Source organism: Alosa alosa, chromosome 24 (assembly GCF_017589495.1).
Source record: "Alosa alosa isolate M-15738 ecotype Scorff River chromosome 24, AALO_Geno_1.1, whole genome shotgun sequence".
In the NCBI taxonomy this organism is placed as follows: domain Eukaryota; kingdom Metazoa; phylum Chordata; class Actinopteri; order Clupeiformes; family Clupeidae; genus Alosa; species Alosa alosa.
Genome location: NC_063212.1, coordinates 14278217 through 14306038, shown reverse-complemented (window position 1 = coordinate 14306038; position 27822 = coordinate 14278217). Strand labels below are relative to the sequence as shown.

The 27822-nt window shown below is 41.3% G+C and overlaps 4 protein-coding genes and 1 non-coding gene across 14 annotated transcripts; 3 read left to right on the top strand and 2 right to left on the bottom strand.

Annotated features, from left to right (window-relative positions):
* Nucleotides 1-313: 313 nt before the first annotated feature.
* nit1 (nitrilase 1) lies at nt 314-7086 on the bottom strand. Of its 7 annotated transcripts, XM_048236188.1 has the most exons (8): nt 5799-6277; nt 5212-5451; nt 4587-5052; nt 3494-3724; nt 2832-2935; nt 1758-1894; nt 1249-1374; nt 314-929 (listed from the first exon to the last, which is right to left on the bottom strand). In XM_048236188.1, the coding sequence occupies exons 1-8, from the start codon at nt 5977-5979 to the stop codon at nt 663-665; spliced, it is 1752 nt and encodes a 583-aa protein (XP_048092145.1). In that variant the 5' UTR covers nt 5980-6277; the 3' UTR covers nt 314-662. The 7 variants fall into 7 exon arrangements, with proteins under 7 accessions (XP_048092145.1, XP_048092148.1, XP_048092143.1 ...); XM_048236191.1 differs by lacking the exons at nt 4587-5052; nt 5212-5451; nt 5799-6277 and adding exons at nt 6293-6340; nt 6524-6583; XM_048236186.1 differs by having other exon boundaries at nt 4587-5451.
* Nucleotides 6673-9657, top strand: pfdn2 (prefoldin subunit 2). Its single transcript, XM_048236196.1, has 3 exons — nt 6673-6775; nt 7504-7716; nt 8862-9657. Exons 1-3 carry the CDS (start codon nt 6698-6700, stop codon nt 9051-9053), a joined length of 483 nt encoding a protein of 160 aa, XP_048092153.1. The 5' UTR covers nt 6673-6697; the 3' UTR covers nt 9054-9657.
* A 597-nt stretch (nt 9658-10254) lies between these two features.
* trnas-gcu lies at nt 10255-10336 on the bottom strand. Its single transcript has one exon. It is a non-coding gene; the product is annotated as a tRNA-Ser (tRNA).
* A 409-nt stretch (nt 10337-10745) lies between these two features.
* On the top strand, nt 10746-14824 carry b4gat1 (beta-1,4-glucuronyltransferase 1). Of its 2 annotated transcripts, XM_048236194.1 has the most exons (3): nt 10746-12194; nt 12589-12752; nt 14607-14824. In XM_048236194.1, exons 1-3 carry the CDS (start codon nt 11091-11093, stop codon nt 14647-14649), a joined length of 1311 nt encoding a protein of 436 aa, XP_048092151.1. In that variant the 5' UTR covers nt 10746-11090; the 3' UTR covers nt 14650-14824. The 2 variants fall into 2 exon arrangements, with proteins under 2 accessions (XP_048092151.1, XP_048092152.1); XM_048236195.1 differs by having other exon boundaries at nt 12589-14824.
* Nucleotides 14825-20146: 5322 nt separating this feature from the next.
* Nucleotides 20147-26217, top strand: LOC125289594. Of its 3 annotated transcripts, XM_048236526.1 has the most exons (4): nt 20147-20169; nt 22222-22337; nt 23607-23629; nt 23718-26217. In XM_048236526.1, exons 2-4 carry the CDS (start codon nt 22308-22310, stop codon nt 25306-25308), a joined length of 1644 nt encoding a protein of 547 aa, XP_048092483.1. In that variant the 5' UTR covers nt 20147-20169; nt 22222-22307; the 3' UTR covers nt 25309-26217. The 3 variants fall into 3 exon arrangements, with proteins under 3 accessions (XP_048092483.1, XP_048092484.1, XP_048092485.1); XM_048236527.1 differs by lacking the exon at nt 22222-22337 and having other exon boundaries at nt 20157-20169; XM_048236528.1 differs by lacking the exon at nt 20147-20169 and having other exon boundaries at nt 22303-22337; nt 23567-23629.
* The last annotated feature ends 1605 nt before the right edge of the window (nt 26218-27822 follow it).

The following is a 27822-nucleotide window of genomic DNA, read 5'->3' as shown; positions in this document are numbered from 1 at the left end:
CTGTAAAACAAACCCATTTTGCTTCAGTATTATAATAATATATATATGGTCATATTCATTATACACATCATTATTATACATATGCTGTATAAGTTCCTGGTCTAATTTAAATCTATAACATATCTTCTGTCTTCCTTTCAATGTTTTTTTTTTTTTTTTTTTGAGCTTCTTATAGGTCACCGCTACTCACACTCACACACTGTAGGGATCAGAAACAGAAGATTGAACCCTGGTGACTATTTTGTACTATTTGAGTACAGGCTCAAAGGCAAGATGGCTACTTTGTTAGCAATAGAAAGTTAGCAGGCATGCATGGATAGCATATTGGTTTATTTACAAGCATTGTATTTTCACAATTTGCTAGGGAGGCAAAATCATTGTGCCTTTTTTTTTTTCTGACATGGATATCGGCAGTTCTACATAAACACAGATTGTGGGTGTTGAGTTATTTGGGAATAATAACATATATTGAAAAATCAATGTCTGTGGAAAGCTGATGGGCAATTACCCTAGCAGTATGAGAGAAAGTAGAGGACTCTTGGTCCAGCCCAGTGCAGGCAGACACACACACACACACACACACACACTTGCGCTGATGAGATACTGCTTGTCCAACCAACAAGTATCGAATCAGATGTTGAGGCATTGATAGCAGCACTCTCTCAATCAGCGTCCAAGCTTCTGTAGTACTCGGCCTCCCTACGGTGCTGCTGGACCGGCATATCCCTCCGCGTGTCCCTCAGCTTCTGCAAGTCTACCTCCACCAGCGCCAGGCCCGAGTCTGCGGGCCCCAGGTCCGACAGCACCGCCCCCCAGGGGTCCACGGCCAGCGCGTGCCCGTAGGAGGAGCGCTTTGGGTGGTGGGGGCCAACCTGTGCCGCGGCCAGCACGTAGCACTGGGTCTCTACTGCTCGCGCACGCAACAGCACCTGGAGGAAGAGACAGCTAGAGTTCCATGCGTGCACTAATACTAGTTGAAGTTGAAGCTTTAGAATGCTTGCATGATGCACTAGATTATATGCATTTCCATTTCCCTAACATTAACGTTTATTAATTTGTGTTTTATCCAATGTGACTCATGATAGGGGGATGAAAGTCTTTCACCAAAAAAAGAGTACAACTTTTACTGTAATGTGTGATAATAATAATATAAAAAAGATAAAGTTATTAAATAGAAAATAAACTATTTGAATCCTAGCAATCCTCTTTGTCTATGTGATCTTGTAATGGAATTGAATGCTGTCTCACCTCCCAGTGGGCGATGCCTGTTGCCACGGTGAAGGCTGAGGGATAGGTCAGAATCTCTGCCCCATGCTTCAGTAGGGCCAATGAATGCTCAGGGAAGCGCAGGTCATAGCAGACAGCGAGTCCCACCTGGAGCCAGAGGCCAAAGAGAAGTGATGGCAGGTAAGTATCGTAATGCTAGATGTGGGTGAAAAGATAGTTGTGGGTGAAAAGGCAGGTGAATAATGGGTTTGAATGCAAGAGAAAGATAGAGAAACTTTTTTTGTTTTGTAAGCGTTTTTGCGTGCTGCTTATGCGCCCAGGGCACATCGTCTTTTGTGAGACTGCTGCACACTTTGTTTTTGCAGAGGTGCCCGCGTGTTTCGAATTGAAAAAAGTTTAATTAAAAGCCTTTTTATGAAAACATAGTGCATCTTGTGTTTTACATGCGGCAAAGCGCATCCTGTCAGGATCAGAATTATTAGATTGTGCAACAGCAGTGGATGGAGTTGGGGGCGGGTCTATGCAATGACCTTGCCAATAGGAGTCTGCACAGGAGGAACAAGGGTGGTGCCAGGGTTGGTGAAGGAGCTCTCCTTCAAGGACACGCCCTTTTCGGCCAACTCCACATCAAAGAGGTGACCCTTCCTGTACACGCTGACAATGTCCCCTGCAAACAGGAGATACACGCAACGATTTAGTCAGAGTGGTCAAACAGGACATACACACTAAGATTTAGTCGAAGTAGTCAATTAAATAAAGCTCCATTTACATATTCTTCCAGGGAAATTCTCATAATGGGAGTGTGATAAAGTGTGTGTGTGTGTGTGTCTGTCTGTCTGTCTGTAGGCCTTAATTCGTCTGTGTATACCATTTGTAGCCTCAAATGCATTTGGGTGTATGTGCTACTGCATGTGTCACCTCATACAAGCATCCTCTAGGTCAGTGGTTCTTAACTGGTCTGGCTTTGGGACCCATAATTTCCCATGTTCATAAAGTCACAACCCATATATAATTATTAGTGTTTAAGCCAACGGATATGGTGAGCTACATGGTAAGACACACCAAGTGCCTGTAGACCTAATTGTTTGGAACATCCGGATGTTTGGCCTTACATTTGTGAAGTCTTCAACTCCTGATGTCACCTTTCAAAGTACTCAGCAGGTTTCCATGTGCCATTTTGGTTTTGATAGTTTCATGCTCTCATGTGCCAGAAATTCACTTCACACCACACACTGGGGTTTCTGTTCTATTTTAACCTCAATTTAAGTGAACCCATATCCTAGCCTGTTTCAAATATTCAGGGTTGCAGCCTACTTGCGTTTACCGCTAAAATTATGTCTAACATGACCAATCACATAAACACTGTCTATGTCCATGGCAATGATTGACATTGGCTACGAATACAGTCTGTTAAAATAAAGGTCCAATATAATCTGATTTGGTAGAATTTTAAAGTCATTTTTTCTTTTAACCACAAGCTCCGTGACCCATTCAGAACGGTTCTGTGACCCACTTTTGAGTCCTGACCCACCAGTTAAGAAACACTGCTCTAGGTGAACATAAACATGAACACAAATGCTGCATGGCGCTAACTCACACCCTACCTTGATCATTGAGGATGATGTGGCTGTTATATATGCGCTTCTTCGTCTCCCAGTTCTCCCCTCGCTCATGGAAGCCGCCCAGGGAGAGCCAAACCCCCAACTTCCTTTCTCACACATACAAGCCAAGGCACACTAAGCATTAAAACAAAGACACTACAAATCAAGCTTAACCACAATGCAAAAACCACACGACTGTGGGTTTGGGATATATGGTCCTTCACATCTGCAAAAACTGGCTGGAGGATGGCCTGTTTATCGGCATGAACAGCGGCAGAACCAGCTTTTGAGATTTGTATCGTATTCCATCCTTTGCACAGCCATAATGTAAAAAAAAAAAATATATAGGTAAGATTTGTAGAAGTTACAAGAAGGCCGATGTGTAGTCCATTCACTGACTTCATATTTCACATGAATTGCACTAAAACACAAAAAGTCAACTGATCCGAAGGCAGTTTGTGACAAAAGGTGGAGGCCATTGCTGCTGAACGATATTGTTTGGGCACCTTAAATATTTATACATGAGAACAAATACCTGGAGAACTTTAAGCATCAGTGTGAATCTTGTCACGATAACACAAGGAGACCAGTCATGTGCTTGCTTGGCAATGCTGTTCAGAAAATTGCCTCATATATCATCAACCATTAAGTAAGCCCCCCCACACCTGGCCAGCTCTGAGTAGCGAGTGATGGTCTCGCCTGAGAGGGTCTCGGACAGCTGCAGGGTCTGCTTGAGGTTGGAACCAATGTAATCGAAACCCTCCGGAAGGAATACCATGCTGGCGCCGGCCGCCTGTGCTTCTTCCACCAGCCGCGCACCGGTCGCAAAGTTTGCCTCTTTGTCAGGAGTCGCGGTCATCTGGCACAGAGCGGCCACAGGGTGTGATGAGGACATCCTGCACAAAATGCAAAGAGAATTGAAAGCAAACTACAGTAAGCCTACAACATTCTCTTTATATTCATTTTTTCACCATTGCATTTTACAAATCAAGTATCCTAAATTCCCCTCGAGATGAATAAAGCATCTATCTTTCTTGTACCCAGTGTTGGTGTCCAAATGTTTGCTATTTTTCAAATGATAAAGCAGTGTTTGTCTCCCCCTAATGTTCATGTTATATAAAGTTGTAGCTGAAAGGAAACATTCGTGGCTCAATAATATCTTTCTAGAGAGCCATAGTTTTAGTTTAGCAGATTTGGAACAGCATTTTAAAGCCAGAGGCATTCACCATTAATTTTTATTTCACCAACTGTAATCAACTTTATCCCTTTTAGAGGAGGGTTCCAATTAATTTGTGATACATAACTGAAAGAATGCTAGGGTCAAACACTTTTTTACTGTTTTCTTCTAAAAACTAAGTCTTGTATAGAGATTGACTAGATGTTTGCCGGGATTATTTTTGAACTGTTGTGCTTTTGCCTATATTTTTGTCCCCAACACATTTATGCTTTGTTGTACTACTAGCGACTGGATCCACCAACTCTTCGGAATGTCCAAAACAACTCCTTGAAAAAGATACCAATTGGCCACATAAACATGTCCACAAGATCGTCTGGGTTTTGAACAAGGACTATGCCGTTCATTTTAATCTCATGTTGAATACCTCTTTGTAACTCATCAAAGAAGACTGTAATATAAAACTGTGGGCTCAGATGCAGAACAGCTTTCTTTATTTGAGGAAATTCCATATTTAGGTAGACAGAGAAGGGAGCATAACTGTTTCTGGTAAGGGTTTGCCATGACAAGAGTGAGCGACTGACCTGAGTTGTACACATCTATATGATCTCATGGAAGTCCTCAATGCTATATCCGTGTTTAACTGGCTGTCCTGTGACTGAGACGATTGGTAACAATTTTCACCCCTTAGTTTCTTCTTGACACGGTGATCATGGAAAGTCTTTTGGACAGCAAAGATACCGTTATTCTCATCAATACACTGGTACGTGGCATTTACATCAAAAAGCTCCAGGTTTGCATGTTTACGGATGATGTGCTTTCCAATGTTACGCTTGTTCATGAGAACATTGCACATTGGACACCTTGTCCGGACAACAGGTCTCACGCGCCCTCCTTTTGGCCTGGCAAGAACTCCTGGTTCAGATGACTCTGCACTGAGAGAATGAGGTTCTGATAGGGGTGGAGACAGCTCTATGCTTGCTGGACATGGATCTGTGTTTGCTGGACATGGCTCTGCCCTTGTTGGACATGGTTCTGCGCTCGTTGGACATCGTTCTGTGCTTACTGGACACGGTTTTGCAATTGCAGAACCTGGTTCTGTCGGGGGAGTACTCGTCTCTGCACTGTCTGGACATGCATCAGACAGTGGATCTGTGTTTGCTGGACATGGCTCTGCCCTTGTTGAACATGGTTCTGCGCTCGTTGGACATCGTTCTGTGCTTACTGGACACGGTTTTGCAATTGCAGAACCTGGTTCTGTCGGGGGAGTACTCGTCTCTGCACTGTCTGGACACGCATCAGACAGTGGTGTTTTGATTGATTGTTTAGCCTTGCACCAAACTAAATGTTTATCAAAGTCTTCTTTGCGCAGCAGCATTGACTGGCAGTATATGCAATGGTAATGAAGTTGTGGCCTGCACCCCAAACCACATCGGTGGATAGTGTATCCTGCAACATATGACAACAGACATGATAAGGATGAGGGGCCAACATTGTTCAAAGACTATAACAAATGAGGACGTTTCTCCGTCACTACAGTGCAACCCTTCTTGGTTTTGTGGCAAGCACAGCTGAGCACACCGTTAGCAAACCACAATAAAAGGCAAGTCAACTTATGAACCATTAGCTGCACGTAACTGTTGTGGTGGTATCCTTCTCCTGTGCAATGCTATTTGAACTGCGCACAAAATGCCTCAAACTACAAATGTATTTCTTGTCACGGGTGGGGATTATTTTTGGGAAAGATCTGGTATGTTATTTTCACATTCTAGCTGTAGGCTACGATGGCAACTTACCCTCATGTTGAACTGCCCGGTTGAAATGTAATGTGAGGTGACGGTTCACACTACTGGCTCTTGTAGGCTTGAAATATTCTGCCGTACAGAATGGACAATGAAACTGGTCGCAGCATGTACGACACTGATCATATTTTGGCAATGTTTTCCCTTTCTGTATGGTAACATGACTAGCGAGCATGATGACAACATTCAAAGGCACTACCGCGCGAGTTCGCAGGTTCACACAAAATCTTCACAGCGCATGCGTTCAATTAATGTCACTGGGCTCAAAATGCCGTTCCAAAACTGCAGCAGGGGTTTGCGGTCACACTCTTTTCTGCTGACTTGCCAAACTGGATGTGTTTTACAATCAAATTATACTCATCTTACAGTAGTAGGCTATGTACAAGGCTTGGCGTGTCATTCTCAGCCTTCTAACGTGACCATAAACTTGAACTTCATGGACCTGTTTTCCCCCCCCAACAAAAACAGCAGTCGTTTCCATTTCTTACCTGTTCTGACCTGTGAAGGATATTCGACTAAAATGGCAAATTGAACACCTATGAAATCGGAAAACACAACTGACAAGCATGAGTTAGCTTGTTAACCAGTAACGTTAAAGCAATGTTCAGTCCTTCGGTAACACAGTTGCACTTTGGACTCAAGTATTTGCTATATTAGATTTTCTGCCATATACAGATTTAACGCGAAGAAAAGTCCCATGAATCAAACATGTTTCTCACAGATTTTGGGTGCCTATCTTATTTCAAAAGTCTGACACGCACGCCGAACCTGCACCCACCCCGTCCGCAAGTAATCAAAAATCGTGGGTGTTTGTGTTTTGAGCAGGCATCTGCGAAGACAGTCAAGGAAATATCCCTAGGTCCTCATCCTTCCTCACACCCGACTATTCCAAGATGGCAGCCAACAGCAGCAGTAGCACGGGTAGTAAAAGTGGTGGTGGTGGTAAACAGTCTGGCCCGTCGGCTGAGCAGGTAATAATAATAATATTGTAGATAATAGACCACTGTTTACCAGATAGTAGCAAGCATTAGATTATATTTCCTCTAGATACCAGGCAAGCCTGTGAACTCGTGTCACGCCATGGTCACTGTCGTAAGCTAATGTTAGCTTGCAGGCAACATGGGTATGCTAACGTTAAGTTCAGTCGGCTAGTCATATGTAGCCTAGCACAAAATCCACACGCCGTTTTACTCACAATTTGTAATGTTGAGCTTACTACAGTGACTCTACAGCCCTTGCTGCAATTTATCAATATTCTGTCCTGGGTGACGATATTGAAAATGCATTGATATTACTTAACAGCCTCAGACACACCCAGTGGAAGACGTCTAGCATGCTAACCTGAGACGTCACTCGTCTGAATAAGGAATGGGGTGTTTCGCAGGGTAGGCGAACAGAGTTATTTCTGAAGGCACTATGCAGAGGGGTACTCTTAACCTTAGTCATGGAACTTATCCCCAACTAGTTTTTAACTAGTTCATTTTCGTGATATATGCTAGCGAAGTTGATGTAAGTAACCGTTGTTGATGATGCTGGCAACCCATCATTAATGCTAGCTTATTACAGAAGTAATGTGGCCTTGACACGATGGAAGCATTTTATTTTGGTATTTTTTTTGTTGGTGCTAGTACTGTAACAAATGTTTAGTGTAAGGTATTTTATCTGAGACAGTGCTGTGATACTGTCTTTTGACACGTAGGTGGTGGCCACCTTCCAAAGGATGCGTCAGGAGCAGCGTAGCATGGCCTCTAAAGCCGCAGAGTTCGAGATGGAGATCAACGAGCACAGTCTGGTGATCGACACACTGAAGGACGTCGACCCGTCCAGAAAGTGCTTCAGGCTCATGGGTGGTGTTCTTGTGGAGCGCACTGTCAAAGAGGTGCTTCCTGCACTGGAGAACAACAAAGAGCAGGTGGATAACTGATTTTTTTTTTTGTTCTTCTTCATAAATATCATGAAACTTCCTTTTGGAAAATGGATAAATCACATGCAAAGTTGACAATGCCACTGTCTAAACCCACACTACTGTCTACAGCTCACCACACACACACACACACAAGCTGACATTCAGCTGTCTGGCCCCTGTCAGGTAACCTGACCCTAGCCAGATGAATTTTGTTCCGCTTAGCTCCGCCTAGCTTCACTCACATCCATCTGGAACCTCTTCCATTGAAGTGTTGCTTCAGAAGGCTTTATGGTTCATCAAAAAAGGACTTGCATATGGAGTTTCATAGAGGTCACATAAGCGTCATCTATTGAGACTGTTACTTAGTGTCTCGGGTTGGCCAACCGATGTGACTAATTGAAGTCTCACAATAGATGACGGACAAGTGGCTTATTCAATCCTATGCAAGCATTTTTTGATTAAGCCCAGCCTGCAGAAATCACTTCAATGGATGAGGTTCCAGATGGATGAGGGAGTGGAGCTAGGTAAGAGCTTCGAACAAAAATTCATCTGGCTAGGGTCAGGTTACCTGTCAGTGGCTTTCTAAGTCCATCTGTGAGAACTATCATGCTAATTGGCTCTTCATTGCATGACAGATTGTTATTGTAGAAGTGTACTGGCTCTCAAGATGGCCATTGTAGGTTTAACATATTTTGAACACAGATGACATCATACTGTAAGCTTATTTTGGTTGCACAATATAATATCAGCCTACATGCAATTCTAAAAAGCCTGTCGAGTGTGGAGAGATGCATGGTAAGCTATTAGATTGGTAATACAAATGATTGACAGTACTGAAGTAGATCCTGTTACACTGTTCTTTCTAACACCTGACGAAGACCAACATTGGTTGAAACTTTGTGTAATAAATCACTTCGGGAGCAGCAGCAACAGTGTGTGGGTACTTTTTCTTTATTACACTGTTCTTTCCTCTCATGGGATGAATAAAGTTTCATCACTAATCATTATTCTGCCATCAATGCCACTAGTACTCAGATGTGTACTTGGTGTGCCTTGGTACTCAGATGTGTACTTGGTGTGCCCTGGGCTTAAAACGTTGTCGGTTTCGTCTTTCTTTTCCACTACCTCTGACCTGGTTTATACCCTTTCAGATTGGCAAGCTCTTGGAAGTGCTCAACCAGCAGATGCAGACCAAAGGGCGGGAGCTGACGGAATACCGGGAGCGCTACAACATCCGATTGGTGGGTGAAGAGGATAAGGGTAAACCGTCGGCTGGCTCATCCAATAAGGAGGCTGGAGATGGGGGCAGTTCTAAACCCAGCACAGGGGTGCTGGTGTCGTAATGGACTTGGAACACACAAATGTGACCTCCTGGACACATAACAGGAAGTGTAGCCAGATGCTTGCCTGGCAATGGCAAGGCGTGGTCTTGGAAAGCCAGGATGTGCTGTGATATGTTAGTGGTGTTTGGGGTGGTTCATCATTGCAAGCAATTGCTTTGCGTTGTTGCGTTTCCTCTTCTTAAAAAAATACAAGTCATACAACATAGTAAATATGTTTTGTGTGTTTTTGTCTCACATGGTTATGGAAATATGAGGTGTTATGCCTTTTTTGTTGTGAGCACTAATTTTAACAATGACAGAGGAAATAAGCATTTGCCACACGATTACAAAACATTTCACTGAAAAGCTCTTAACTTTGATAATCTGTCTTAAAATTACACACATTGGGCCATGGGCTTAATTTTTGTGTATAGAAAAAGCCATTGGTTGCACTGATGGAGGAGATACCCAAGAGAAACACAATCACACCTGCTGACCTTTGACTGATGTGAACACAGCCAGTAATTGATATTACTTGCCATGTAATAACTATTTCTGTGGAGAACACCATTTTTTATGTTTGCCTTTTGTTTTGTTTACAAATAAATAAATAAAATAAAAAAAATGTTGCAGTCAGTGGCATTGGCACTTGCATGCAAAGTTATCAAAATTGTTTTGTACAGTATAATTTATTTGTGAGTTTATTGCACTGTGAAAAACTGTCATACTTCATTTGAAAAATGGTCATACTTCATTTGTACCTCTAAATACTGAAGTGATTTAATTTGGCCATGAGGAGTTTACACCTCCTGTGTAGAATGAGATAAGGCACTTAAAAACAGTTCAGATGTGTGTTATTCATGAATTAAAGGTTGCATATAAAATACGTATCTTAAAGGCATTCTAGTGGTACCATTTTCACCACTCCAAAGAATCGCAGCCTGAAAGGCATGCTGATAGAAATTAATTTGCTTGGACCCTGGCTGACAGTATCAATTGAGAAGCTTAATCCCATTATTCACATTCACATATATTTTTCACATAGATCTCCCATTTCTTGAGGTCACAAAGCACTGTTGGTACGAAAACAATAGTTTTACCTAGATGGATTTGCTAGGTTGTCGAGTTAGTGCTTCCAGGCAACTATAATGCTACACTCTGGGGGCATGCTGTCTGGATTATTTTCTCACTCAGTGATCACTCTAATCCTGAAAAGATTTGTCGACGAGGATGGGATTCGAACCCACGCGTGCAGAGCACAATGGATTAGCAGTCCATCGCCTTAACCACTCGGCCACCTCGTCTCATGTGCGCCAAAATAGATAACCATAATATTTGTAGAAACGCGACCACAACATTCTGATTGATGAAATGGTTTTCATTTTCCCCGCATGTATACTCATTTGTCCTAATGACTCACTGTCTAATGTGGGACACCTAAGCTCCAGTGGGTGTCTACATTTCACAAAAACTGTTATGTAAGATAACATGAGCGATTGTGGTTATTTTGTTTCCTACACTATACTCATGACAAAAAATCACACAGAACACCTTCAAACATATTATTATATTATAATAAGTCTATTAAACGATTTTACCTAAATTAATTTAAAATGCAATTTAATGATTCAAATACCGGTATTTATAAAGCTAAAGGAATATCATGTTTTGTCTTGCTCCTCTCTTAGGATAGTTACGGCAGAAGCACGCACCCGCCGCATCATCCGACGTCGCCTCTGAGTTACCTTGGAGCGTTTAGCTGTTTTGAAATGTTCATAATCGGGTTTTACTGAGTATAATTGACATGGTGTCTAAATATGAATATGATGTGGCTAATTACCACCCCGACTCCAGTGGCATGGACATATCAACGAGTGCATGCAAACAGGTAACGTTATAGCCTACATCTGGGGGAGAACCACAATGCAAGCTTCAATGCAACCAGCAGCGAGCTAAGCTAGCTATGCCTTGCTGATGCGCAACACTTAAACGTTACTAATTAGCGTACAAGACAGATGATGACAGCTGTTGTTACAGTCACACACATTAACTTCTATAATGCATTTTTCGAAAAAATGTTCCGTTTTCAAAGTGATTCTGAGTGCCCTGTTCATTGTAGCGTTATTGCAGTTGATCTATCTGTCATTCCTGTCGAGATTCCACGGTAAACAACAGCGCTATAAATACTTCGAGTTGTTTGGTGGTGGGAGCAAGAGAAATGCCCACCAGACTGAGAAAAACTCTAAAAAAGAACACCTCCGGTACTCTCTGTCCACTGGCGGCATTTTCGACGCTAGCGGGCAGTACCGAGTTTATAGAAACTTGGTAAAAAGTGACTTCTCGACCAATCAAAAGCCTGGATCAGGCACAAGTACGAACACACTCGTGCTTGCTACGCACACCACCATTAACAATCTGCACCACCTAGACTCCCTGTTAGAGCGTTGGAAAAATCCCCTCTCTATTGCCATTTTTGCACACGGGCAAGATGTCAAATTTGCCACGGCGCTCGTGTACGCCCTTAGCATCTTTTGCCCTCACATCCAAGCTCTGGTGGACTTTCACCTGGTCTGCCCGTCGGAGGAAACCGCGAGTTTCCCAGAACAGGACCGAGAGCATTTCTCAGGCCTCGAAGACTGTGCTGGGGTATTTGCCAAGCTAGGCTCTCACAGAGACAAGTATAAAAACTATGCCATCGGGAGCAATATCTCCTACCCTAACAACTTACTGCGTAACGTGGCCCGCAGTGGCACAGATGCCGCCTTCATCCTGGTCATCGACATGGACATGGTTCCCAGCGATAGCTTGCACCAGCAGTTCCTCGACATGGTGGCGAGGCGGAGGCCAAATACAGAAGAAGTGTTCGTGCTCCCCGCCTTTGAGATCCGCCACACACGAAAGCTCCCCGCCACCAAGCCAGAGCTGGTGCAGCTGTACCAGGTGGGTGAGGTGAGGCCCTTCTACGAGGAGCTGTGCCCGCGGTGCCAGGCGCCTACCAACTACTCACGGTGGGTGAACCAGCACGAGCACGGGCCGGACCAGCTGGACGTGGCCTACACGCTGAACTGGGTCGACCCGTGGGAACCCTTCTATATCAGTGCTCGATCCGTGCCACTGTATGACGAGAACTTCAGGCAGTATGGATTCAACCGCATCAGCCAGGTGGGTTTGGGACACACCCACACATAAATACGAATGTGCACAAGAGCATAAACACACACACACACACACACACGTGAAAAATAGTGTGTGGACACAGACATCTTTTGAGAAACGAGAAAGGCCAACAGGCGAAATAGTCAAGGCAAAATCCCACTGAAAGGCTGCCCATTGTTCATAAACAATGAACGTCTTCACATCCAGGAAACACACACATTGACAATCTTTGATGTTCACACTGAGAGGACAAAAGATTGTAATAACATTTTCATCCTCTTCTCTATCTCTCTTGCTTCCTCTGCTTTCCTCCTTTCCTTTCCTCCATTCCTCTCCTTGTCCTCCTGTTCTCTCCACTCTTTCTCCTTTCTCCTGTGCTGTTTTCTGTCCTCTCTTCCAGGCCTGTGAGCTGCATATAGCTGGCTACCGTTTTTCCGTGCTCAACTCGGCGTTTGTGGTGCACCGTGGCTTCAAGGTGCAGGGCGAGTTCCACAGCCGCAAGGACGAGGAGAACCGACGGAACCGTGTGCTGTTCCGCAGCTTCAAGGAAGGCCTGAAGACCAAGTACCCAACCTCTCCCAGACGTTGCTGACACACACACACACACACACACACACACACACACACACACACACTCTCTACTGTGAAGGCTTCCATTAGATAATCGATAACAAATAAATACAGCATAAAGCATTAATATGAACACAAACCACAAATAAAACAACAAAATGGCCCCCAACGATGTAAAGACAGTTGTAGAGAGGCGCAAAATTCAAAGTGGATTTATTTATTTGCCTTTTTTATTTTGAGGAGTTGATAGTTTTTCAAACGAAGTGAGAACATATGTAAACTAGGAGATTGGTTTGAGTTTCAGGTCATGTTTACATTGATTAACAGTTACTTTGAGTCAAACACTAAATCACAAAAACACAACTTCATTCACTTGTGTCCAGTGTGCTTGTATGCTAATAATTTTTTTTTTTTTTTTTTTTTCCCAAAATATATGTTGTATATTTTCATAAATGTCTGAGTGATATCAACACATTTCATGCTTGTTAAAATGATAAAACCATGTAGCACTAATGTAGGTGGATCACCTGTTTTCACAATACAAAACAAAACAGAAAGTAGAACTGAACTGGCCAACATGGAAAACACTGTCTTTAGAGGACATGCAGAGTGCCAGTTTGGCAGTGTATTTTGCCGACAGTGCATGCGCACTGTGGCCAGAGTGAAATCGGACGCAAAAAGGGGGCAGAGTCTGGCCGAAGTTAATTAGATAGATAGATAGATAGATAGATAGATAGATCAGATATTATCACTGGTTGCATGTGATTGGTTTATTCAATTTCACTTCACCAGAGAGGTCTCGCCCATTTCAAAGTTCCTGCCTTGACGTAGCTTCCCGCTTACCTATATTGCTGCAGAACTTGGGCCCAAAATGTGGAAACATAACCATGAAAACAGGAACCACCAGGTAGCAGCAGTGGATCACGACAGAGGGTTTGTGGACTCTCAGAGAAACAATGCTCTGTTCACCATCCATCTTTTAGTTGCAGCATTATTATGATCGATCCTTGGGATAACAGTCTAGTCTATGAACAAATACTCTCAAAGTGGCACGAAATGAGACCTGCCTGTCGAATTCGCTTGCTGATGTCTTAGAAGATACGGACAGCGGAAGATGGGGAGATCGGTCACAGCTGTGGACATTTTGTTGGACTTGCACACTGGACGACTGGAAGCTGTTTTTTTCACTCTGTGACAATTTTATTGACATTACAGCCCTCTTGAGGGTTGATGGAGCATTGTCAGTTTGCACTGCAAGTCCTTGGTGTGTCCCTTTTAGAAAATTTCAGGTGGCACGTTGGCAGTTGGCCCATTTGTTGTGCATTAGGTCTTGGAGGTGACCCCAGTCAGTGTCTGGTTGAAATGCCTTTTTGATTGACTGAGGTTAGATATTTAAGTACACTACAAACTGAGCAAATTGTGGTGATTTTATCTTTTACTTTTTTTGTGTGTTTGCACTGATGATGGTGATTTGTGGTGGGAATTTCAGATTAGTTGAACCTATGTGCTTTTGTGTATTTATTTATTTTATTTTTTTTAAGAGATTAAAAACACTAAAGAACATATCTTGCCTTCTCCCATACATGGTTTTAAGTGTCAGATTAAACTGTTGCTATGATTAGAATTCATAGTTATTTTGTATTGTGATTTTGCTATTTATTGAGGAAAAGTTCTACATATTTAGTAACAAATCGACATAAAACATCATTTTGAGGTTGCGGTACTTAATCACGTGTTGTCATGGCTTTTGAGGCACTGTTGTATTGCATTGAAAGTCTGTAACATTTCTGAGGTTTTTACATGCGAGTGCTTCTATTCATTTGTAACCTTTGCAATCCTTTCCTGTAGCTGTCCTGCAGAGTTCACTTCAGTTCAGCGTTGCCCCCAATAACACTACCAGTGCTGAATGGCTCACTGCATCAACGAGCACATCAAGTCCACCACAAGTTACTGTTTGCAAAATGATTTTGTGTTGTTTTCTATTTATAGGTATGCAGTTATTTATCTGTTTGTTTGTTGATATTTTGCCTGGGTTTGGTGTCTTAATAAAAGCTGTTATTATTGAACCTTGTGTTCTCTCATTTTCATTTGTTTGTTTTATTTGTGTATGTGAGAAGGAAAAGGAAATGTGCATGTGTACAATTGTGAGACTATGAGAAGGTTAATGTCCAGAGTACCTTTATATGACTCTGACTCTGCCTGGGAGTGTACATGTCTGCAGTGCACATCAAACCACAAGGTAGCCTATATGGAAGTCAGCCAGCAGGAGGCAGTAGATCTAAACAGCGCTGCTGAGATCAGACCTCAGTTACACTGACTAGTTCAAGCTCCTGCAGTATGTCTGACCTTGTTCATATTGTCAGAATTCAAAAGGCCCTGTGTTTACCTTAGATGGTCTAAGCAGTAATGTAAAGGGAGTCTTCAAAAAAGTCCTGCAAACAATGCATATTATTTAGGACAATATTCAATACAGCTGTAAATGAATGCACCTTAATTAGGTTCCCAAGGCCTTTGGGAATAAAAACAGCCCCACAATAGCACAGCCCCTCCACCATAATTCTCATTAGGCATGGGGTTCTTTTCAGTATAGCCATTCTTCTATGTATGCCAAACACAACTAAAATGTTTCTAGCCAAAGAGTGCAATTTTCATTTCATCTGACAATAGACCACACTTCCAGACAAAGTCACTGTACCATTCAGTAACTCCTGCTGTTTACATTGGTAATTCAATAACTGGACAGGCTTTTCTCCTGGCATGCCCTCTAAATAATCTATTAGCAGTGAGGTCACTTTTGAAGATTTTTGGGGGGTGCCAATAATTGTGAGCAACATGTTTTAGTTAAAAATATTTATTTTTTTATGAGATTTTCCTTTTTCTCAAAATACATTTGCTTCCCTTCAAGGTTGGATTTTTTTATTGTGAGATTACAATAAATCACCAACAGATAATTTTTTATACCGGTTTTTAGTCAACTTAGCAGAGGTGGCAATAATTCTGGAGGGTACTGTACATACACTAGACTATCGGACAAATTGACAATCACACACATGCATCCACACGCAGACACACACACAAACACGCTCAACGTTTCAAGAGTGGGGTATGGAGTAAGAGATGTAGACAAATTGACAAGTATGATTTATTTTCACGGAACGGATGTACAGGACTGAGCGGCAGTCATATTTTGTACCGCTATGCGGTTGGAGAACAGGCGTTATGTAAATGTCAGCTATTCATCAGGCTTATGCTCCTATGATTAGTGGTTTTGGCACTTTGAATTGGACTTTGCACTTGATTAAAAAACGATGTCATGTTTGCAAGGTTTTAGAACACTTTTACTTCACAGCGTTTGTGACAGTCACTCAGTCAATTTTAGCAGAGACGTTAAGTCTGAGTGAAACACCTTCTATTACTCATCAATCATTCTAGCCTCTTTGTCGTCACGGAATGTCATTAAAAAAACAAGTACATATTGATATCCCACAATCTTAAAGGTGCTCTAAGCAATGCCACACGTTTTTTAGGCTAAAACATTTTATGTCACTGCAAACATCACCTAACCAACCGCTAGCTGTGTCCTGAATACACGAAAAAAAACCCGATCTCTGTGGACAGCCCAGGCTCCAAAAACGGCAACAAAAACAACCTGGGCAAACCTAGCCCATAAAAACATAACAAACTGTTCCAGCAAATCACAGACGAGATGCGCGTTAAGGAGAGTTTCAATTGCACGGGAGAGAGGGGGAGGAAGTAGTGAGCTAGCTCTCTGTTTTCTTTGAAAGTCAACAGAAGTGACGTTACCCAGCATTGCTTAGAGCACCTTTAACAGAAAGAGAAAGTATAATAAAAGTATACTCATCAACCTTCTGGTTTCAGTGTAAGCACTTCATTATCATGCACCACAGTAACTGAAAGTACAAGGACAGTTCATGAAAGATACTAATCAGTTTCTCATTTGCTATGGAACATTGCCAGGCATGTTGTTCTTCCAGCAAAACATCTCCATGTCTAACTCCAAAACAAAACTAAATAACCCTCACTGATCACTGAAAAAGATTAAATGTCAATCTAATAATTCAAAAGAAAAAACACATATGCATATACATAGTTGTGTGCAGTCAGATTAAGATTAATGTATGAAAGACAATAAATAACCTATGATGTGTGTAGTTATCTGTGAAATAAACATCACACCACCACATCTTTGCTAGTTTGTAGCCAACGCAGTTATATACCAGATGAGCACACTGTTTAAATAGCAAATGAACTTGCACACCCATGGGCATGCTGGTGAAAAATGAGGTGTGGTTCAGTGCATCGATCACACATCACATTTTTTATGCCACTGAAAATGATAACAACACTGACCAAGAAGAAAAAAAAGCCTAAGTCTAAGTCTAGAGGTAACATGAAGTCAGTGCAGGCTCGGACTGGTAATCTGTACAACCGGGCAAATGCCCGGTGGGCCGGTCCACGTGTCCACGTTTTTTTAGCCTATTTGCGGCCCGTCGTGTAGGCCTAGGCCTAGCCTATAAATGCAGTTGCATCCATTTGGCTTGGGGGGTGACAGGTCAATCATGTTGCCCTCTTCATGACAGGTTCAGTGTGTTACGATCGCGCCCCCCTGCCCCACCCCTCAAGTGGATTTGTCCAAGCAGCCGCTAGGTTTGTGGGGAAATATAGCCATATACGAGTGCATGGTAGACTGGGCTGTGTAAGTACCCTCCGCTGGCTGATGTTCACATCATCGCAGTTTAACCGTAAACAGCAATCAGAGGTCTAGTTTTATTCCATAAATATGGAATTATGGAAGTTAGTTGCACGCGCTACCACGAGCTTCCATTTACTGCACCATGTAGGGCATGTAGTGCGGTTCTGTCAACATAAAGAAACTACGGGTAGCCTACTTGGTGGAAAAGTGTAGCACAGGTTAAAGAAAACCCATTCATTTTTGGAGCTGATCCTACTCAAAAGGAACTTTAAAGTATTTCCTATATAGTAGGCATACAATAATACAATAATCGCGAGTCGATGCAAAGTTATGAAAGTTTCAACTGGTAGGTTAGCAGGCACGTGCAGAGAAGGGGGGCTACAGGGGCTCTAGCACTTGCCCTTTTGATGTCCAAGTGCCCTTTTGACAAGAACCGTTTTTTACTTTTTAAAATGTGTAATACTTCCGCTAGTTCCAACGTGAATATTCGCTAAAATGTCTCATTAATAGTTTGAAATTAGAAATTTACAAAAATAAAAATGTTCTGTGTTAATTGAAATGCCTTGCGGCCACCAATCCGTGACGTCATACATTCAGTGAACTCAAAGGTGCACACAGGCCCAGTGCTGCAGGAGACGTTTGGGAGCACGGTAAGGTCAATTGGCAGTTAGCCTATCTGAACATGCAATAGTATTCAGCTTAGAGATAGAGAATAAAATGTTTAAAGTTGTTTCATGTTTAATGAAGTAGGCTATCAAACCCGTTTTAACCATGTCATGGTCCATCCATTTCAGTAACCTGGCAGCTTTGAAAATCTAAGGCTGAACGTTCATAGGCCTAACATATTCTGTTTAGGTTACTATGTTATAGTAGCTTAGGTTAGTAGACCTAGTTCATAAAACAGAGTAGGCAAACCTTTTCTAAATCGTCATAAGCCGACGACATAGGCTACTGTAGTTGTTTAACTAACCCAACTCCACATGTCGTTCTCTGTTTACAGTAGGCTACATTACGCGTAATTTCACTCAGTGGCCACACGCACAGCACGTGAATCTGCAAGACACCAGCTTGCTAATGAGTTCACTGTGATAAACATTAAAATTATAGCCTGACAAGCCAGACTAGGCAATAAATTTGCTGCCGCTAGGGTGCGTCTAGATTTCTAGGCTATTAAAAATTAGCTTTGAATTTAATCAATAAGATGTAGCCTTATAGCCTATGATCTCTGTGTAGACAATAGCCTAATGAAAACTGAAAAGACCTTTCTTTCTGTGCCCTGGCTACAGTAGGCCTACAGTACATGCACTCCTATTGAATTTTCAGAACCAAGGAGAGAAATGAGAAAAATGTGTTACAGCTCTGTCATGTAGCCTATGTATTCTCTATTGGGTTTTAATCAAAATTAAGTTTTAAATAAAGTTAACACGTTTTTTTTCCATGTGCCCTTTTTTTTAATTTGAGCCCCTGCCCCTTCAAAGGTCTCTGCACGCCCCTGTAGGTTAGTAACGAAGGTAGCCTAATTTTGCAAAATGTGATGACAGCACACAAACTTGGGCAAAAACGTTAAGTAGGCCTATACACTTGTGGTGATAGCCTACAGTTAATGTGAATCGCGGACTAGGCCTATAACCAACGTTAAGGAGCACCAAATAAAGGCTGTGGTTGTGTTTCTACAAAACGGAATTTCTGTCAACTATGACGAGGTCCATACAGTAGCCTATATTTTTCATTTAGTCAAGCAGTGTCATGTGGTTTTAATGCATGCAGTAACATGACGTGAGACAGACAGAAGATGAGCCTGTCTTTAGTAGCCTATCCCTGAATCCTGTCCCTCTCAAATCACTTTAAAATGGTGTGATTAGCAACCAGAATTAGAAAAAAAAAATCCCAGAGAGAGACACCCCCGGACCCCCGTGTTATTTTGATTAGGCTATAGGTCCAAATCTAAATGTTTGGGTTCAGCTTATGAAGTGTTGCTACAGCATAATACTATGTGTTTGTTATTTATGGGGGTAATCAGGGGGATTTTGTTCCCAGTCCGACCCTGAGTCAGTGGATGCAACAGCTAACATTAGCAGTCATTGACAAACACTGGAAATTTGCTCTATCTATACCCGTTTTTCAGAATTTATGTGACTGTTTATTTCTTCCACTGTACCCATACGTGTTGACTATGTGTTCAGTGTCTGAAGTCAAGTCTGAAGAAGAGCACAACTTTACGTACATTAAATGTTAAACAGGAGCTGTTTTGGTGTGTTAGTTTCTTGTAACTTTTTTATATGCACTGTTATATGCCACATTCTATCTCTGACCAGTTGGCATCATCATGTACGCTCTCTCTCTCTCTCTCTGTTTGGAAAGAATGACTAATCTTTTGTAGTAGTAGCCGTGTGTTGCAGACAGACCCTCTTTCACCAAGAATGTTTGTTTCGTCTTCATGCAATTACTGACACAAGTATTATTTGTCTCTACAATTACAGTTCCAGAGGAAAATACTATATACTTTATAAATACTAAATGCCCCAAGCATGCATGAGCTAAAGGACTACTGCAAAGGATGAGAGATAAATGCATAAATAGAAAGAATTCAACTTACATCTCTGAAATCACGTGATCTGTACGTAGGTGGGGTTTACCAAAACAAGATTATCAAGAATATTCCTAACACACTCACCTGAGCTCACCTTCAGAACACATGTAAGCAATTTCACACCATTCTTGCTATTTTTGTAAACAGTTTCTTATGTATTTTTATGTGATTTGTTTTGAAAACTGAAGCCGTTAGAGTTTATGAAGTAATTCATTATGCCAAAAATAAGAATAATTGTTTTACTCTTAAATAACAAAGTAAAACATCTGTAAAACAACAGTTTAACAATGAACTATTAACTTATAGAGTGCTGCTCACTGGGCGTTTGACTAGGGTCATTATCATTGAGTTACACATTTTTGAATCTGGGAAAGTCTTTCTGCTAAAATTTTACTAGTTTCAGACCCATGGGTTATGTGTGTCACGTCATCATGGATGTGATTTTGTACTGCTTTGTGATTGTCTGTTTAAGGCAATCTTTGTAACTTGTCTGAGTGCGGTTTGTGGTAAGATCCTCATTACTCAGTTCACAGAGCACTCTTTGGGGTTAGTACTATTGTTTCCGAGTACGTCTTAGTTGGGCAAAAGGGGGATTCTGTGAAATAGTTGCCCTGTCATTCAACAGAATAGACACACTGCAAAAACTGCTTATCTAACAAAATCTAACCAAGTGTTATTAATCTTATATCAAGATAAAAAAACTAGTTGGTATTGTTTTCAGTATAAAGAGACTTACCTAGCGCTTTCTTGTGAAATCATTTGACTTAATTTAAAAAAAAATTGACTTATTTTAAGACAACTCATCTTGAAAACAAGCAAATTTGTCTGCCAGTGCGTTAAGCAAATTTGTCCTAAAAACAAGCAAATTTGTCTGCCAGTGCGTTGAGCAAATTTGTCTTGATAAGACTCCTTAAAATAAGTTAAAGTCTTCTTAAATGAAGTCAAAATGATCTTTTGAGAGGGCGCTAGGTAAGTCTTTTCATACTAAAAACAATACCAAATAGATTTTTTAATCTTAATATAAGATCAGTAACACTTGGTTAGAATTCATTTTTGCAGTGCAGATAGGTCATAGTCAGAGTGTAACGGCTTGTTCTTTACGGCTGAAGAGTTACAGCTCTACTGTGTTTCTCTGGAGCTCTGAGTGTTAACTATTTGGGTGTTAATACTCTACGAGGGCCCTATCGAGCCCTGTGGTCGGGCATTTTGGCCCTAAAAGGAAATATATGTGTGCGCGCACAGTTTGGGATTACTTCAAGAATCTTGACTAGTATCACTATCACTGAGTAATCATTCGGTGTTGTCTTTTATGTCTTTTAATTATTACATTTTAAGAAAGGAATTACTGTTTCTTTATAGGTTTTCTTAAAAAAACGGGATAAACGCTTATCCAGTGTTTTGAAAATTTGGATACAATGTTTACATGTGCAGATACAAAACTAAGATACTTTAAAATCCCAACTACTGAAGTGCATGTAAATGTGGTGATTGAAACAGAGTTTCAATAGAATGGTTTATTGGTCCACAAGATTTCAAGAACAGCATGGACATATTTTGTGGATCTCAGTGAAGTTTAGAAAATCTTGCATTTGTGTTGATATGGATAATGATGTTTTTAAGCTTCGTTTTACCATTAGGGGTAAAATGTGCGCATGTGTGGTAGGAGATGTAAGCACACACACAATCAGTTCTCAGTTACACTCATTCTGGCATCAATGTAAAATCTCTGAATTGATTGTTTGTAACTTAGCTTATCTAATAATAGAATATTAACTAAGGTCATCTAAGTAACTCAACAGTGTGGTATTTTATTCCTTTAGCTTTCTGTCACACCCTTTTTGGGCATTTTCTTTTTCATGTAAATCTTACAGGCTCTAATGTGTCAATTTACATCTGAACAAACGGCCCAAATGTGCTACAAGGCATTAGGTGCACTTAAATGAGGCCCAACATACTAACATTTCTGTTTGGAGTGGCCATCTGGTGGTATCCCTATGCACTAGCCTTGAATGTCAACATGCTCCATGAATTCAAGTAGGGAAATGTCAAGTGAGTTGATGAAAGAAAAACTGAGATTCTGAATTGATTGAAGAAATATGAATGCAGAATCTCCTGAGTATCTAGTTTCTAGTCATGTATTCTTTTTTTATCCTTATCAGAGAAGAGCTGGTGGCCAGAGGTGGGTCAGTCTGGAGATTACAGCACAAATTACAGGAGATTACAGTGTCTGTTTACAGTGCACTATATGTCAAATTATCACAAATCCAGAGTACCGGTATGTGTTTTTTGGTGAAATTATAATTCCACATAATCTTTTTTTGTTTTGAAGTTCAGACCCTTAAAGCAGTTCAGATCAAAGGTTATATTTGAGGTAAAAGACATGAGGTTTACAAAGTGTTGCAGGAATAGGGCAAGGAGAGGCCTTGGGAGGCGTGATTTGCTGTTTACAAGCAGTTACAAGAAGAGGGGATGGAGGACTTGAGAGGCATTTTTTAGTTTTGCAAAGCAGGTGGCAACACCATGCAGTGTTATATCATGTAGGCCTACCTCAATTCGGTAGGTCTACATATAGTTTTATAGCCTGACGTAGCCATACTCAATTCTAGTCTCTATATGACTCTGATACTGCTTCATTGGGACGTAATTATGGGGCGTGTTTCAACCGATACAGGGGGGGAATGCCTCTGCACTCAATTGAATAGACCTAACCAATCAGAGCAACGAAATAACTTACCGTGAGATGTAGGAAGAACGCACAAACCATCCTTCTTCTCCACAAATGCCTTAACATTGTTTTCTGGTCTTTTGTAAAAGTTATTGTCCCGTCAATATCTCCAACAACACTCATTAGCGAAATCTAAGAAATACGTAGTAGGGTAGGCTATAAAGAAAAAACTGATAGCCTATATCCCCTCTGTTTTTAAAAATAATTCTGTTGAAATATAGGCATATGCTACAAACATGTTATAAACAGCTGGGAAAGGCTGTCGCCAAAAACTCCCTCCAGTTGGTCAATCAGAATTTCAAAACGAACGAGGGAACAACATGTCACAATGCAACACGCTGTTTTCCCTTGATGAAAGTGAAACCACCAGTTTTCCCACATCTCAACTTTGGCCAAAGTTTTTAGAAATAATCATTTTCAGTGATAAAACCTCATTAAAATAATATGCATTTTGGGGTCTTAGAAGCCATCTGTCTCCTAGCCACAGAGTTTTTGTTGCAAACATAATCAACCTAAGCATGCTCAGATGACGTGATAGACGAGGCGCTGTTGCTCACCTGTCCATCATCGTAAAGCCCAATTTGATTGGTCCGCCGGATCTAGGGCGAGCATAGTTGGTCCTCAATGGAGCAATGCCAGACCGAACTTCCCAACCTCAAATGTTGTGGGCGGGACTAAGTTTGGACTGGCACCCAGGCTATGTTTTTTCAAGAATATAAAATGTATACAAATGTAGGTTACACTATTTGCGTGTTAAAATCAACATTTTCTATAAACAGAACTCCGCATTAATCATATCCACTGTGTGTTGTCTTTTAGGAAGGAATACCCATGGCATACCGGTGAGTAACAAACATTCTGTTTATAGATTATTTTATAGATATGTCGGCTAATGTACATATAACTTACGATTACACCAATAATTTTCAGCAACTTCATAAAAGGCCCAATAGAAGCCCTTAATCTGACAAAAAGAGGAAGTCATACCTGCTACAGACTTGAGACAACAAGAGAATATCTTCATGATAAGCAGTGGAAACGTCATGATGAAAGTTCAACATCACGTAATGCAAAAATCAGACGATGGAGATATGGAGAGGAGAACAGAAACAAACTCAACAAAACTATTTTGCTGGTAGGTGAAACAGGATCAGGGAAGACCACTCTCATCAATGCCTTAGTCAATTACATGATAGGAGTGAAATTTGAAGAAAAAGTGTGGTTCGAGATCACAGAGGAGGATAGTGAAAAACAGTCTGTATCCCAAACATCAGCTGTCACAGTGTACGAGGTCCATGATGTGAAGCAGTTGATTTCTTTGACCATAATTGACACCCCAGGATATGGAGACACACAAGGTGTGGAGCATGACAAGACCATCGCTGACAGTTTACGTGAACTGTTTGAGTCATATAGAGGAATTGATCGAATTGACGCCGTTGGTCTTGTGGTCAAAGCATCACAGAATCGAGTGACGGACGCCCAGCGTTACATCTTTGAATCAGTTCTGTCCTTATTTGGCAAAGATATAGAAGATAACATAGTGATCCTCATTACACACTCGGATGGACTGCCCCCTACAGGTGCTCTTGATGCCATCAAAAATGCAGATACAAGATGTGCCAAGCATAAGCATGGGGAACCAATTCATTTTCTATTCAACAACCGACAGAATCAGCCACACAAGGAACATCAAGCTAAACTTTACAAAAGAATTTGGAACTCAGGAGAAGAGAGCGCCGAGGATCTTTTAAAGTTTTTACAACGAGTCAAAGGACAAAGCCTGAGGATGACGGGAGATGTTCTAAAGCAGAGAATGCAACTTGAGGCAATCCTATGTGACTTGTTTACAACCATTAACTTGGTGGACGAGGACGAGAAAGAAGAGGAGCGCATCAATGGCATTGTGAGAGAAAACAAGGCAAAACTAGACAACAATGAGAGCTTTGTGTATATTGCCAAGGAGACAAAGATGAAGAAAGTTCCAATAAAGGATCACTTTAAATTCTGCTATGAAAAGGCAATGTGCTGTGATGTGTGCAAAAAGAACTGCCATTTCCCTGGCTGTACATGGGTAGTAAGGCTAAATTGGTGTTCTGTGATGTCAGGTAATATGTGCACAGTTTGTGGATGCTCCTATAAAGCTCACACAAAAGAGGACAAACTCTACATGCCAGTCACCGAAGAAGTCGAGAAAACAAATGAAGATTTAAAGAGAGAGATTCAAGATGTTTATGGGAAACATGTGGACATACAAGAGAACATTGAGAAGAGGCTAACTGAAAATAGACAGCGAATGTCCCAACTGTTGGAAGAAGCATACAGAGGCATCATTGATTTGGATGAAATAGCCCTGCATCAGGAATCTCTGAACTTCCATGTTGATTTTGATATGCTGATTACAAAGCTGAGTGAAACCGGTCAAACTGAAAAGGTTCTGAAACTGAAAGAAATAAATGATAGGGCTCCGACTGACAAGTATTCAAGTGGATTTCGGGGGAAATTTCAGAAAACAGATTAGTATTCCTGAAACTTTACATTGATCATAAAGCTTCTCATACCACTGCTATGCAGACGACACACAGCTCTTTCGGTCCTTTCCACCTGATGATTCCTTGGTCTCTGCACGGATCTCTGATTGCCTCTCAGACAAATCTACATGGATGAAGGCACGCCACCTCCAGCTAAACATCTCAAAAACCAAACTGCTGGTCTTCCCAGCTAAACCTACTACATCATCACATCAAAATCAAAATTGACCCCGTCTGTTGCACCTACCAGGGCTGCAAGAAATGTAGGAGTTACCTCGGTTGCCAGGTCGTGTCGTTTCACACTCTACAACATACGGAAAATCAGGACTTGCCTGACTCAATACCCAACTCATGGTACAGGCCATAGTCATCTCACGACTTTACTACTGTAATGCTCTCCTGACAAGTCTCCCAGCCTGCACGGTGAAACCCCTTCAGATGATCCAGAACACGGTGGCACGCTTGGTCTTCAACCAACTCAAAAGGGCACGTTTACCCTGCTGCTCACTCAGCTACACTGGCTACCTGTGGCCGCCCGCATTAAATTTAACGCTTGCCTATAAAGTACTCTCTAGTTCTACTCCCACTTACTTGAATGCCCTCATACAGGCATATGTTACCTACTGACCGTTGCGCTCTGCCATTCGTACGCTTAGGGCAATCCAAACTTTATTCATCTGTTGTTCCCTGTTGGTGGAATGCGCTACCAGTTCCAACCAGAGCAGGAGCGTCCTTCACTACACTTCTTCACAGAGTATCTCCTCTCGTAGCACTACCTACCTACTTGCTAATTCTAGCACTTATTCTAGCACCACCTGACTACAACTGACACTTGACTGTATGGAAGTAGCACTGACTGGAGCACTAACTTGTCCTTATTGTACTCTACCTTGATTGTTTCCCTTGTTGGGAGTCGCTTTGGTTAAAGAGCGTCAGCCAAATGAAATGTAATGTAATGTAATGCAATGTAATAATCAGGGCATCAGATAATAATTAAAGGCATCATTTGTAATATTGTAATTTATTTTGTTGTGTGAGTAGACCTTGCCTGTCTATGAACATATCTCTTTTGTATCTTTTTGTAGATGGCAAACAATCAGCATATTTCTATAAAGACTTTTCTTTTTCAGTATTCAAAAGACAAGCTCTTGCCATTGATGTATGTTTCATGCTGTAATCAAGGATGTATGTCTGATTTTGAGATCAATAGGAAGAAATGAATGAATTATCCCAAAAAAACGTCAAGTATTTTTACGTTTTATCTCACATTGTGATTCCATATGACAATGGGGGTGGGGCCCCACAAGGATAACATGGAACTAGGGCTGAAACGATTCATCGAGTTACTCGAATAACTCGATTACAAAAATTACTCGAGGCAAAAACCCTCGAGTTGTTCCCTCAACAACTCGAGGGAACAACTCGAGTTGTTGAGGGAACAAGTTGTTCAGGAAGCACACCACTAGCGCGTGAATCGTGATACATTCTGAATTTAGCTGGCGCGATTGCGAAGTCAAGATGTCCATAAATGGCAGATAATGTCTAAAGTTTTCAAGTAAAAGGTACTCATAAAGGTAAAGAACAAGCATCTGAACCAAAAACATCCACTCCAGGCTGTTTCACCAAGCGTCAATAAAGTAGGCTATCTATCTATCTACGTAGCCTATAGCCTACATTGATGTTGGCTGATTTTAATCACAAACTGTATTTGTAGCGATGTCGTGATATAATCAATGTTTAGCTTTGATGTTTTTAAGTAGTAAACTTATTCACGTTCAATTGCAAGACAGTATGCCTAAAAAAGAACCCCTTATACACATGCATGCACCCTCATCTTTCCTCACGCACAGCACGTGAACACACACACAGGTTGCCAGGTTACCATAGCAAATAGGCTCACCCCAGAAATAATTTTTTGGTAGCCTAATGGTAAAATTATTTGTTAGTAGCCTAATGGTAGGCTGTTTTTTAATAATGGTAAAATTATTTGTTAGTAGCCTAATGCCAAATGCTGTAGGTGTAAAAAAATCTATATAAAACAGATATTTCCTTTGATGTCAGATCTAGATTACAGCATAAAACTCGTTGTGCATATTAATAGCCTACATTAAATTGCTTTCCCTCTTCTCCCTCCCAGCACTTCACAACATAGTATGGACAGCTTTGTTCAGCCCAGCTAAGTCATGCACAAGAGGTTGCAATTTTATAGAGAGCATTTTGAACATTATTTAATTGTTGGCACTGGCACTTATAAACACTAAATGGGTAAAATGGGCTTAGTTTTGGAGCCAAATGTTGGAGTTAGAATAAATACCTCTGTGCCAATTGCTTGATCATTTTACAGCAATGTCATTTTTGTTATGCATTTTGGTTGTTTAAAAATGCAAATAAAAAAATCTGATTAATCGGTCGATAAAGTGCTAGATTAATCGATTACAAAAAGAATCGATAGCTGCAGCCCTACATGGAACCATTGTTTTTCATTTTGATCTGTAGGGTAGAGT

Coding starts and splice junctions, on each gene's coding strand:
- pfdn2 (XM_048236196.1), top strand. CDS start 6,698: ATGGCAGCCAACAGCAGCAGTAGCACGGGTAGTAAAAGTGGTGGTGGT. Junction 6,776..7,503: donor CTGGCCCGTCGGCTGAGCAG/GTAATAATAATA, acceptor TTTGACACGTAG/GTGGTGGCCACCTTCCAAAG. Junction 7,717..8,861: donor TGGAGAACAACAAAGAGCAG/GTGGATAACTGA, acceptor ATACCCTTTCAG/ATTGGCAAGCTCTTGGAAGT.
- nit1 (XM_048236186.1), bottom strand. CDS start 5,979: ATGCTCGCTAGTCATGTTACCATACAGAAAGGGAAAACATTGCCAAAA. Junction 1,375..1,757: donor TGCAGACTCCTATTGGCAAG/GTCATTGCATAG, acceptor CTCTGGCTCCAG/GTGGGACTCGCTGTCTGCTA. Junction 930..1,248: donor CAGGCATCGCCCACTGGGAG/GTGAGACAGCAT, acceptor CTCTTCCTCCAG/GTGCTGTTGCGTGCGCGAGC.
- b4gat1 (XM_048236194.1), top strand. CDS start 11,091: ATGCATTTTTCGAAAAAATGTTCCGTTTTCAAAGTGATTCTGAGTGCC. Junction 12,195..12,588: donor GATTCAACCGCATCAGCCAG/GTGGGTTTGGGA, acceptor CCTCTCTTCCAG/GCCTGTGAGCTGCATATAGC. Junction 12,753..14,606: donor AAGGAAGGCCTGAAGACCAA/GTACCCAACCTC, acceptor CCTTTCCTGTAG/CTGTCCTGCAGAGTTCACTT.
- LOC125289594 (XM_048236526.1), top strand. CDS start 22,308: ATGTCAAATTATCACAAATCCAGAGTACCG. Junction 22,338..23,606: donor ATCACAAATCCAGAGTACCG/GTATGTGTTTTT, acceptor GTTGTCTTTTAG/GAAGGAATACCCATGGCATA. Junction 23,630..23,717: donor GGAATACCCATGGCATACCG/GTGAGTAACAAA, acceptor AATAATTTTCAG/CAACTTCATAAAAGGCCCAA.